The following is a 13,527-nucleotide window of genomic DNA, read 5'->3' on the forward strand; positions in this document are numbered from 1 at the left end:
AGAATATCTAGTTTGTCTGTATTTTACTCCCTCCGTTCTCAGGCCTAATCTAGTTTCCTGGGAAAACTCCCCATCTGCCCAATGACTTTATTTATTTATTTATTCACTTTCACTTTCCTCTGTTGCCTGGGAACCAGCACCGGAATCCAAAACACTGGCCTCCGCTGCCTCGGCCTCAACTGCCTCCAATTCCTTGTGATCTGAGGTCTGCAGTTCTCTCCGATCACACGCAGACTCCTCATTTTGAAACCCCAAATCCCCCTCATCCTCTGACAAATCAAAGGACACTTGCTGTCCTACAACAGCCCATTCCTGCTTTGTGTATATGAATTGCTACATCCACAATGTATCATTTGTGAAGCTCATTAACATACATGACAGGAAATGAAGCTATGAATGCCTCAGCATTTGTTTCCTCTCACACTTATCAGTAATAGGGTCCCCCAGGCTCAGTCCTCCCTCTTTGGCCACTTCCATGTGGAGGAAAGAAAATTACCAGGTCAAGAGCTTTCAGAGAAGCATGTACCAAAAAAGCAGGAATGGGCAAGCTTTGGCTCTCCGGGTGTTTTGGACTTCAACTCCCACAATTCCTAACAAGTCCGGGTGTTTTGGACTTCAACTCCCACAATTCCTAACAAGTCCAAAACACCTGGAGGGTCCAAGTTCGCCTGTGCCTGTTTCAAGTCAGTCACAAAGCATTGTCTGGGCCTTGAATGGACACCATCTTTCTTTCTCTCTGAATCCAGATGACCCCGACCCAGACGATGGCTTCAATTACAAACAGATGATGACAAGAGACGAGCGGAGGTTCAAGATGGCTGACAAGGACGGCGACCTGATTGCCACCAAGGATGAGTTCACGGCCTTCCTGCATCCCGAGGAATATGACTACATGAAGGATATTGTGGTGCAGGTGGGTCAGACCCCATCCCATGACCATTGGCTTGTCCAGCAGCTGTGAGCCATTTATAGGAGGGTGGAATGTCATGTGTGTATTCTTCAGGCAACACATGTGCAATGTAAATGCTCTTTCTGACACAAAAGAAAGGGGTTCAATGATTACGGGATTTAATGCTGGTCCACGGGCCTGAAATTAAACTGGCCCCCATGAGGCAGCATTAGTGCTTTCCTCTCTTTGCAATATGATAGTATTGATGGGTCATCTCAACATCCATAATTTTGGCCTCCAAACCTGACCTCAAATTATATCTGAGGTTGACTTATACATGAGAATATATGGTAAATCTTTGAGTTCCTCTTTGAAGTAAGCTCCTGCCATGTTGTTGTTGTTGTTGTTACTTTGCTTGCTTGTTTGTTTGTTTATTTACGACATTTATATGCCACCCTTCTCACCCCGAAGGGGACTCAGAGTGGCTTACAAGCCAAAAGTAAATCTATCTATATAAAAATGTTCTGTGCATAATGAGTACCTTAAAAACAAAAGAACCAATGAACGAAATCACACCAAATTTGGCAACAAAATGTATCACAACACAAGGAGTGACCATCACTCAAAAAATTAGGATTTTGTCATTTGGGAGTTGTAGTTGCTTGGATTTATAGTTCGCCTACAATCAAAGAGCATTCTGAACTCCATCACTGATGGAATTGAACCAAACTTGGCACACAGAACTCCCATGACCAACAGAAAATACTGGAAGGGTTTGGTGGGCACTGACCTTGAGTTTGGGAGTTGTAGTTCACCTACATCCAGAGAGCACTGCAGACTCAAACAATGATGGATCTGGACCAAACTTGGCACAAGCACTCAATACGCCCAAATATGAACACAGATGGAGTTTGGGGAAAATGGACCTTGACTTTTGAGAGTTGTAGTCACTGGGATTCACAGTTCACCTACAATCAAGGAGAATTCAGAACCCCATGAACAACAGAATCGGGACTAACTTCCTACACAGAACCCCCATGACCAACAGAAAATACTTAAGGCCATCCAATCCAACTCGTTCATCAGGGCAAGAAAATGTAATCAAAGTCCTTCTGACAGCCATCCAGCCATCAATCGATCGATAGATAGATAGATAGATATATGATTCACACACAGAGAGATATAGTATCATAGATTTGAAAGGGAACCTTAAAGAAGGACAATGATATGTTGCATGTTCCAGAGTAGGCAAACCAGGGACTCTCCACATCAACACGGACAAAGAAACAGCAAGAAATACTGTTTACCCACAAGCAGAAAGAAATTACATATGTTAGAAACCAACACTTTCTCATTATTTATTTTCCAGATCAACAGACAGGGCCACAGCAACGCATGGCAGGGGACAGCTAGTGCAATATATTATTATTATCATAGCACAATATTAATATTATATATTACATTGTACTATAACATTATACTGTAATATTATTAGTAATATTACATTTAATATAAAACATATAATTATAATATCATTTTATTATTATTATTAGTATATTGTATTACATATTGTATATTGTATTATATTATATTGTATGTACAGTGCAGGAGATAAGATGGAACTGCCTTCTTGGCCCCTCTCTTCACTCTAATCTCAGAGCAGCAGTTGGTGCTGGAAGAGATTTGTTTGCATCATGTGTTTTCTCTCCACAAAAGAGACTCAAAGTTTTTATTTATCGTGTCATCAGCAACCATACCATTGTATTACATTTCTAACAGAACAAAACAAACAAACAGATAAAACAACACAAATTTTGCAAGCTTGGTAGTTGATTAAATGTCCTTTGACCAGTATCTGGCCACTTGGAGTGCCTCTGGTGTTGCCGCAAGAAGGTCCTCCATTGTGCATGTGGCAGGGCTCAGGGTGCATTGCAGCAGGTGGTCAGTGGTTTGCTCTTCTCCACACTCGCATGTCATGGATTCCACTTTGTAGCCCCATTTCTTGAGGTTGGCTCTGCATCTCGTGGTGCCAGAGCGCAGTCTGTTCAACGCCTTCCAAGTCGCCCAGTTTTCTGTGTGCCCAGGGGGGAGTATCTCATTTGGTATTAGCCATTGATTGAGGTTCTGGGTTTGAGCCTGCCACTTTTGGACTCTTGCTTGCTGAGGTGTTCCAGCGAGTGTCTCTGTAGATCTTAGAAAACTATTTCTTGATTTAAGTCTATGACGTGCTGGTTGATACCCAAACAAGGGATGAGCTGGAGATGTCACTGCCTTGGTCCTTCCACTATTGGCTGCTACTTCCTGGTGGATGTCAAGTGGTGCAACACCGGCTAAACAGTGTAATTTCTTCAGTGGTGTAGGGCGCAGGCACCCCATGATAATGCGGCATGTCTCATTAAGATACACATCCCCCGTTTTAGCGTGGTGAGATGTGTTCCACATTGGGCATGCATACTCAGCAGCAAAGGAGCATAGCGCAAGGGCAGATGTCTTCACTGTGTCTGGTTGTGATCCCCAGGTTGTGCCAGTCAGCTTTCGTATGATATTGTTTCTAGCACCCACTTTTTGCTTGATGTTTAGGCAGTGCTTCAGAGACTCAAAGTGGCTTACATTAAAAGCATTTCAATACAATTTTAAAATATGCAAATATACAATAATTAAAACAGAACTAAATAGTGATAGTAGCAAAAACAATGTTAAAAAACATATTCAAAACCAAAAACCACATTCTGTGACTAAGAAAAAAACATCGGAATCCTGAAACACATGGTCCTGAGAGTAAGCTGTGGTACTCATTCTGATTTTTTCTAAACAGGAAACTATGGAAGACATTGACAAGAATGCGGATGGCTTTATTGACTTGGAGGAATACATAGGTGAGCGACGTGCCGGTTCCTTTACTTTGTCTCCAGCACCTGCTGTTTGTTGATGGGTCTCCCATTCAGTTCCTAACCAGGGCTGATCTTGCTTAGCTTTCAAGATGACATGGGATTTGGTCCCTTTCGGTTTTGTGTTAATCCCAAATCATGGAGTTGGAATACCTGTAATCAGCCTGGACTACCTAGAGAAGGCAATTTCGGCCTTCCCTCCAGGTGTTTTGGATTTCCCGGCTGTTAGGAATTGTGGGAGTTGGTCCAAAACACCGGGAGCGAAGGCCGAAGTTGGCCCATTTCTAGGTTAGAAGTAAGACTCAAATACTGGGGGGATGGGGGGGGGTGGTATGACCTTTTAAAGCCTGATCCATGCGCTGCCTCCTCGTCCTGCAGGGGACATGTACAGCCACGATGGGGATGCCGAAGAACCCGAGTGGGTGAAGACGGAGCGAGAGCAGTTTGTGGAGTTCAGGGACAAGAACCGAGATGGGAAGATGGACAAAGAGGAGACCAAAGACTGGATCCTGCCCTCGGATTACGATCACGCTGAGGCCGAAGCACGGCACCTGGTGTACGAGTCGGATCAGAACAAGGTACAGTGGGTTAAGATGTCAGTTTAATGTTCATAGTGTAAAATAGGCTCAGTAGGTATGTTTAGCTGTGGGATTTCTTCAGGCAGGTCATTCCACAGCCTTCTTCTTGGGGCAGCCTGTTGGGAATTGGCCTGTGTTTGTGTTTCAGGATCCTGATGTGGGTAATGATGAGAGAAATGATGGTGCTGAGGCGGAGGTGGTTTGGTCAATGATTTTCATGCAGACAATGACAGTGAGGCCACAGTGCAAAGGGCAGTTTCTCGTGAGAATATCCCTGCTGGGCCTAGCAATGATGGTTCCTCCATCTGTGAGCTCTCAAGATTTGGGTTTGGAAAACAATCTGACACCTGGGAATTTTAATGAGCAGCTAGATAGGGAGCTGAAGAATAGGTGGCTGGAGATCAGCCAGGATCGACAGCAAACTCAGTGTTTACATCGCTCGGAAAGGCTTTGCCTGATAAGGGGTAAATGTAGGGGAAAGCGAAACCAATTTCTGAGTTTTGGGATATAAGGTTTGCCTCAAGGGAAAACCTGTTAGATCAGGCATCGTTTGGAAATCAAGTTCATGTGCCATGGAAATCCTGTTCAAGGGGTCTCGTTCCTGTGGAGTTTTTTAGCCTTTTGGATTGTCTTTGCATCCTGTTGATTCCTGTCTGGATAAATACTGTCTTGGATTGCTTTTATAGCTGGTGTGGACATTGCTTGTGCTACTACCTTTTAGGGACTTACTACTTTTTGGAACTTTCATATTTTCTTACAAGCATTTATTTCTTTGGGCTATTTACTAAGCTACGATAAAAGAAGATTTGTTTCTTCACTCTTCATGTGGTGTGTTTTAAAGTCAGAGGGCTTTTTCCTGACCTGGAGTGCAACACAGCCAACCAAAAGGTCCTCTGGGTGAGGGTCGCCAGTCGGGTTCTGTCTGGTTGGAATCAATGTAAAATCTCAGTGCCCAAAGGGGCCATGGATTTTGTGGGAGCAGGCCATCCTGGCGGGAACCTAGAAGTAGGGCTGTAAAGGTCAAAACCAACACTTTGTGCTTTGCTCAGAAACTAATTGGCTGCCAAAGGAGTGACTTCAGGACAGGTGTAATATGCTCATTCCTAGATGTTCCCATCAATAGTCTGGCTTGTCAGTGACATCGGCCGCACAGCAAGGCAGGAAACAGATCGATCACAGCTAACTTAGGCAATAAAATACTTTATTTTACAGCTATATACATTTAGAAGCTACTTAACACTCAGCACATTGTAAACTTGCTTCTATACCGTCCGATTGTAACATGGCGAACACATGAACTCTGTTATCAGTACTAGTCCACACCTCCTGCATTCCAGAGTGATGTATGACATACGATGCTCGATGCTCCATTTGTTCTATACACTTGATTTATGACCTCTCTAGGAATGCCGTTCCCTCCACGGTTCAGTTAACTCTTTCCACACAGGAATACACTCAGCACATAGCTACTGCATTTTAAACTTTACATACATACTTTGAAATCTACATTACAAATTGCAAACAGCTCCAACATGGCTGCCTTGTTTTGAACTAGTTGGGAGTTTCCAAACTTGGTACAGAGGGAGCCCAATGTAAAGTGCATTGCAGAAGTCCAGCCTTGAAGTGACCACCACTTTTAGGTCCTCCAAATCTAGGAAGGGATGCAGTTGGCATATCAGACGAAGCCCTCCTGACTGTTGTGGCATATACATATATGCTAATAATATAATATAATGTAATGTAATATATTGTATATACATATAATATTTATAATGTTACTAGCAGTTCCCTGCCTCGAGTTGCTGTGGCCCAGTCTAGTGATCTGGAAAATAAAATAATGAGAAAGTGGTGGTTTCTAATATATATAATTTCTTTATGCTTAAGAGTAAACAATATTTCTTGTTGTTTCTTTGTCATTGTTGATGTGGAGATTGTTTACCTACTCTGGGATATGCAACATAAAATTGTCCTTCTTTAGTATCTATGATACTATATCTGTGTGTATGTGAATCATATCTATCTCTCTATATCTATGGCTGGATGGCTCTTTGTCAGGAGGGCTTTGATGATGTTTTCTTGCCCTGGTGAAGGGAGTTGGACTGGATGGCCTTAAGTATTTTCTGTTGGTCATGGGGGTTCTGGGTGGGAAGTTTAGCCCAATTCTATCACTGGTGGGATTCAGAATGCTCTTTGATTGAGGGTGAACTGTGAATCCCAGTAGCTACAACTCCCAAATGTCAAGGTCTATTTTCCTCAAACTCCATCTGTGTTTATATTTGGGTGTATTGAGTATTTGTGCCAAGTTTGGTCCAGATCCATCATTGTTTGAGTCCATGGTGCTCTCTGGATGTAGGTGAACTACAGCTCCCAAACTCAAGGTCAATGCCCACCAAACCCTTCCAGTATTTTCTCTTGGTCATGGGAGTTCTGTGGGACAAGTTTGGTTCAATTCCATCATTGGTGGAGTTCTTTGTGTGCCACATATGATTCAATTCCATCATTGGTGGAGTTCAGAACGCTCTTTGATTGTGGGTGAACTATAAATCCCAGCAACTACAACTCCCACGTGACAAAATCATAATTTTTGAGTGATGGTCACTCCTTGTCTTGTGAGACGTTTTGTTGCCAAATTTGGTGTGATTTTGTTCATTGGTTCTTTTGTTTTTAAGGAACTCATTATGCACAGAGCATATATATATATATATACACATACATACATACACACACACACACATACATACACATAATGTAATGCAATATAAGGGTATTAATAATATGAACAGGCAGGATTATTTTAAATAAATATCTATGCTATTGTGGTTTTTAATGCTTATTTTGTCTTGCTAATTTTATGTTCATGCTGTTCTCTTTGTATGTATTGATTATGCCACTTGGAAACCGCTCTGAGTCCCCTCGGGGAGATAGAGCGGTATATAAACAAAGTGTTGTTGTTGTTGTTAAGATGCAACAGTCCTCACCTGCGGCCTCTTCTCTTCTCTTCCTCCAGGACGGCAAACTCACGAAAGAAGAGATTGTGGACAAGTACGACTTGTTTGTGGGCAGCCAGGCGACGGACTTTGGGGAAGCACTAGTACGACACGACGAATTCTAAGGCCCTCTTTTTGTTGTTGTTCTTACGAAAGAAAGAGGGGAAAATCCCACGTAATTATTATTTTTTTACTGTTTTCTGGAGGTAATACACAGAGAAAATCCTCTCACTTCTACAGAGACGGTTTGGCAGTTTCCGGCAACTGTGCAGAGGAAACAACAACAATTACAAATCCATCCAGTCTTTGCAGAGGGATTTGGGAGCACAGTGTTTTGAGAAAAGAAAGAAATAACAACCCCACTTTTCAGTTTTGCCACACTTTTGGGGTGTATTTTTTGTTTTGTTTTATAGATTTGCATGTTGTTTTTATGTCTTTAACAAGTTCTGTTTATTTTTGTATCGGGGTTTTTTTTTTTGGTGCCGCGTGTGTCGTGACGGAGGACGAATGAACGAATGCCTTCCTTCCCCTGAAACGTGGTTAGCCTTAGGACAACACTAGCTTCTTCCTTTGTTTGTGTGTGACTTTTCCCTTTCGAGGTGCAAAAATGGGATCGCGAAATTCCATCGAAGAAGGAGGGCGCACGCGGGGAAACTAAACAACAACAGCCATGTATTGTCGAAGGTTTTCATGGCCGGTATCACTGGGTTGTTGTAGGTTTTTTCGGGCTATATGGCCATGTTCTAGAGGCATTTTCCCCTGACATTTCGCCTCCATCTATGGCAAGCATGCTCACTACCTCTGAGGATGCTTGCCATAGATGCAGGCGAAATGTCAGGAGAGAATGCCTCTAGAACATGGCTATATAGCCCGAAAAAAACCTACAACAACCCAACAACAGCCATGCTTACTTTTGGGATTTTTTGTTTTCCTTTCTTCGACAGCAATGAGCTGAAGCTGTGTGGCTTAATTTCCCTATTTCCCTTAAGGCAGGCATGAGCCAACTTGGGCCTTCCCTGCAGGTGTTTTGGACTCCAACTCCCACCATTCCTAACAGCCTCAGGCCCCTTCCTTTTCCCCCTCGGCCACTTAAGCATTGTTTATGAACCTCCACTGAGCTTAACTGCGGTTATGGGCCCAGCACCCAGCTTAACTATTACGATGGGCCCAGCACTTGGCTTAACCGTGGTTATGGGCCCAGAACCCAGCTTAACGGTGGTTATGGGCCCAGCACCCAGCTTAACCGTGGTTATGGGCCCAGAACCCAGCTTAACTGTGGTTATGGGCCCAGCACTCAGCTTAACCATGGTTATGGGCCCAGCACCCATCTTTATTTTATTTATTGTGTCAGGGGCAACCAGACCATTGTATTACATTTCTAACAGAAACAAAACAAACAAACAGATCAAAAAACACAAAGTTTGCAAGCTTGGTAGTTGATTAAATGTCCTTTGACCAGTATCTGGCCCCTTGGAGTGCCTCTGGTGCTGCCGCAAGAAGGTCCTCCCTTGTGCATGTGGCAGGGCTCAGGGTGCATTGCAGCAGGTGGTCAGTGGTTTGCTCTTCTCCGCACTCGCATGTCGTGGATTCCACTTTGTGGCCCCATTTCTGAAGGTTGGCTCTGCGTCTCATGGTGCCAGAGCGCAGTCTGTTCAGCACCTTCCAAGTCGCCCAGTCTTCTATGTGCCCAGGGGGGAGTCCCTCATTTGGTATTGGCCATTGGTTGAGGTTCTGGGTTTGAGCCTGCCACTTTTGGACTCTCGCTTGCTGAGGTGTTCCAACGAGTGTCTCTGTAGATCTTAGAAAACTATTTCTTGATTTAAGTCGTTGACATGCTGGCTGATACCCAGCTTAACTGTGATGATGAGCCCAGCACCCAACTTAACTGTGGTTATGGGCCCAGCACCCAGCTTAATTGTGGTTATGGGCCCAGCACTCAGCTGAACTGTGATGATGAACCCAGCACCCAGCTTAACTATGGTTATGTGTCCAGCACCCAGCTTAACTGTGGTTATGGGCCCAGCACCCAGCTTAACTGTGGTTATGGGCCCAGCACTCAGCTTAACTGTGGTTATGGGCCCAGCACCCAGCTTAACTGTGGTTATGGGCCCAGCACCCAGCTTAACTGTGGTTATGGGCCCAGCACCCAGTTGAACTGTATTTATGGGCCCAGCACCAGGTTTAACTGTTATGATGGGCCCAGCACCCAGCTTAACTGTGGTTATGGGCCCAGCACCCAGCTGAACTGTAGTTATAGGCCCAGCACCCAGCTGAACTGTATTTATGGGCCCAGCACCAGGTTTAACTGTTATGATGGGCCCAGCACTCAGCTTAACTATGGTTATGGGCCCAGCACCCAGCTGAACTGTAGTTATAGGCCCAGCACCCAGCTGAACTGTGATGATGGTCTCAGCACCGAGCTTAACTGTGGTTATGGGCCCAGCAACCAGCTTAAAAGTGGTTATGGGCCCAGCACTCAGTTTCACCGTGGTTGCGGGCCCAGCACCCAGCTTAACTGTGATTATGGACCCAGCACCCAGCTTAACTGTGATGATGGGCCCAGCACCCAGCTTAACTGTGGTTATGGGCCCAGCACTCAGATTAACTTTGGTTATGGGCCGACCACTCAGCTTAACTATGGTTATGGGCCCAGCACTCAACTTAAGTGGCTGAGGGTGAAAAGGAAAGAGCCTGAGGCTGTTAGGAATGGTGGGAGTTGAAGTCCAAAACACCTGGAAGGAGGGCCCAAGTTGGCCCATGCCTGCCTTAATATATCCCTGAACATCACGCAGCTCTTCCTTTGTGCCCATTTTGGTTGACTAAACAGCAATTCAGTGTTAAATGCCTTTTTGGAAAGCAGTATTTCTGATCTTCTGGTGGGTTTCTATGTTTAGTCTATCAGGGAAGGCCTCTTCCTCCTCCTTAACACAGTTGGATCCTTCTCTTTTGGCCACCGAGTGCAATTTGGTGACACTGTTTGGCTTCAGAATAACATTATTTACCTTTCCTTCCATTTTACCGGCACGTGTCTTCCTTTACGCGAGGAGAAGCTGTGCAGAAAGGGAGTTAGGCCAAGTTGGAATGTTATTATATTTTTGGAAAGCATTTATTTGGATTCTGAAATAGCCATGCTGCTAAGGAGCGGGATTCTAGGAGTTGCTGTTCAAGAATGCGAATGGAAGGTATTACACCATTCTCCTCAATTTGCAAAACTTTTCACGGCCTCTTCCAAATCCATATCCTGATAATCAATGTGTTTCCCAAGCCTAGAATCAGATTATTCCTGTGGGGAGAGGCCTGTCGGGGAAATGCGTCCAGTTCTGGATAGATTTAACATAATAATAATAAGGATAATAATATTTGAAGCTTTTAATGTCAGATGGAGACTAGATCCAAAGTATTTGCAAAGTGAGTTGTGGGGAGCTTTCCGGGCTCTCTGGCCACGTCCCAGAAGCATTCTCTCCTGACGTTTCACCTACATCTATGGCAGAAGTCCTCACAACCCCTGAGGATGCCTGCCATAGATGTAGGCGAAACGTCAGGAGAGAATGCTTCTGGAACATGGCCAGACAGCCCGGAACTAACCGCAACCCGGTGATTCCAGCAATGGAAGGCTTCCACAACACAATTTCCCAGACCAAAGAAGAGTTGCAATACTATTCCTGCTTTTGTGTCCCTTGAGGGGCAAGCAAGTTCTGAACACTAAACCCCCTTTTTTCCCCGCTTTGGCCCTCAAACTGTCAACAATCATGAGTTGGAAAAGTCAACAAAGGGATGCTTTTGACCGCTTTGTTAACACTAAAGCGAGCATGGGCAAACTTTGGCCCTCCCTCCGGGTGTTTTGGACTCCAACTCCCACCATTCCTAACAGCCGGTAGGCTGTTAGGAATGGTGGGAGTTGGAGTCCAAAACACCCAGAGGGAGGGCCAAAGTTTGCCCATGCCTTCCTTAAAAGTACTGTATGCACTGTGAGCTGGTGTTGCATTTACTCTCGATTTCGGAGACGCTTGTGGCTCTTCGCTAGGCAATCTTGCACGCACATTGGTGTTTCTTAGCGAGCCAAGGGTTCAAGGCGCTGCATTAGAGGCCTTTCCAAAGATCCCCAATTTTCCATTCAAGATGACGGCGGAGAGAGAGTCCCTTCCGCTGCATGTCTCGTACCTGAGTAGTCACCTGTGAATTCGCACATCCCACCCGTCCTCCTCTGGCTGCTTTGAGGCGGAAGAGAACTGGAGGCCTAGCCCCGCCCATCTGCTATATACATTTTTGCAGTGTCTCGCCATTCGAGTGGGTGGAAGAAGAAGCGGGATCGCCCACCGTCCCCAAACACTTCCCGGCCTGCCCTTTTTTCCGGCAGGCTCCTTTTGTTTATTTTGTAGAGTGTAAATGGGAGTTTTATATAATGTACAACATAACAGATAAGAACGGTGTCTTAATAAAACTGTTTACATCCCGTACGCGCCTCGGCGTGTTGCATCGTCTGTTATGTCTTTCGCCAATGTTCCCACCGAGAAAGTCTGTGGTTCGTTCGGGAAAACACTGCTTTGTTCGGAAAAATGCTGCACTCGCAGAGCTCAGGCGATGTTGTATTTCATTCTCAGTGTTGACGTCTGTAGACAGTCCACATTTCTAATAAAAACCCCTAAGACTAGCACTGAGTCCTAGTGAGATCGAAGGTCACCCCCCCCCCTCCCGGGACTCTGTCAGAGATGGTTCAAAATCAGGGAATTCATAGTTTTGCCAAGGACACCAGGCTGGAATGACCCCATAATGACCATTTCTGCTACCTTGCCAGCAACCTTTCCACCAAAGTCAGCATCGACACCTAAATACAACACCGCCTGAGCTCTGTGAGTGCAGCATTTTTCCGAATGAAGCAGAGAGTGTTTGAGGACAGGGACCTCCGTAGGGAGACCAAGGTGCTTCTTTATAAAGCGATTGTCCTCCTAACCCTGCTATACGCCTGCAAAACGTGGACTGTCTACAGACGTCAACATTGAGACTGAAATACAACACCGTCTGAGCTCTGCGAGTGCAGCATTTTTCCGAATGAAGCAGAGAGTGTTTGAGGACCGGGACATCCGTAGGGAGACTAAGGTGCCTGTTTATAAAGCTATTGTCCTCCCAACCCTGCTATACGCCTGCAAAACGTGGTCTGTCTACAGATGTCAACTTTGGGACTGAAATACAACACTGGCTGAGCTCTGCAAGTGCAGCATTTTTCCGAATGAAGCAGAGTGTTAGAGGACCGGGACATCCATAGGAATACCAAGGAGCTTGTTTATAAAGCTATTGTCCTCCCAACACTGCTATATGCCTGCGAAACGTGGACTGTCTTCAGACGTCACATGCAACTCCTGGAACGATTCCATCAGCGCTGCCTCCGGAAAATCCTGCAAATCTGGGAAGACAGGTGGGGAAATGTCAGTGTGCTGGAAGAAGCGAAGACCACCAGCATTGAAGTGATGGTCCTCTGCCATAAACTCTGCTGGACTGGCCATGTCTCCCAAAGCAGTTACTCTATTCTGAACTCAAGAACGGAAAACAATGTTGGTGGGCAGGAGACAGTGGGCAGGGAGACGGACATGGTCCAGCAGAGTTGATGGCGGAGGACCATCGCTTCAATGCTGGTGGTCTTTGCTTCTTCCAGCACACTGACATTTGTCCGCTTGTCTTCCCAAGAAGTTTGCAGGATTTTCCGGAGGCAGCGCTGATGGAATTGTTACAGGAGTTGCATGTGACGTCTGTAGACAGTCCACGTCTCGCAGGCATATCGCAGGGTTGGGAGGACAACAGCTTTATAAACAAGCCCCTTGGTCTCCCTACGGATGTTTTACTTATTTTATTGTGATGTTATTTTTTGCAGTTCTGTATTTATTTTTGCTGTAATGTATTACTGGGCTCGGCCTCATGTAAGCCGCTCCGAGTCTGGAGAGATGGTGGTGGGGTATAAATAATAATAATAATAATAATAATTATTATTATTATTATTATTATTATTGGGCTCTTGTGTCCCTCCCTCTCCCTCTTCTCTCCTCCAAGCTCAACATCCCCAGCTTCCAAAGCTGCTTGGTCTTGGCCAATATATCCTCTCCCGCCCCACGTTCTATGGGAGAGTCTAAACCAGGCGTATTTCCCCTGCGCCTTGCCCCCGGACCCCAAGACTCCCTTCTTAAGGAAGCAAC

At 45.2% G+C, this 13,527-nt stretch overlaps 1 protein-coding gene across 2 annotated transcripts in view; it reads left to right on the forward strand.

The window, feature by feature from the left end:
• Positions 1-11,799, forward strand: part of CALU (calumenin) — a 38,321-nt gene extending 26,522 nt beyond the window's left edge. For both annotated transcript variants that reach the window (XM_067469377.1, XM_067469378.1), the window contains exons 4-8: positions 747-913; positions 3,705-3,765; positions 4,156-4,355; positions 7,363-11,220; positions 11,263-11,799. In XM_067469377.1, coding sequence (XP_067325478.1) covers positions 747-913; positions 3,705-3,765; positions 4,156-4,355; positions 7,363-7,467 — 533 coding nt within the window. In that variant the 3' untranslated portion in view covers positions 7,468-11,220; positions 11,263-11,799. The remainder of the gene's footprint in view (positions 1-746; positions 914-3,704; positions 3,766-4,155; positions 4,356-7,362; positions 11,221-11,262) is intronic.
• The last annotated feature ends 1,728 nt before the right edge of the window (positions 11,800-13,527 follow it).

Source organism: Anolis sagrei, chromosome 5 (assembly GCF_037176765.1).
Source record: "Anolis sagrei isolate rAnoSag1 chromosome 5, rAnoSag1.mat, whole genome shotgun sequence".
Taxonomy (NCBI): domain Eukaryota; kingdom Metazoa; phylum Chordata; class Lepidosauria; order Squamata; family Dactyloidae; genus Anolis; species Anolis sagrei.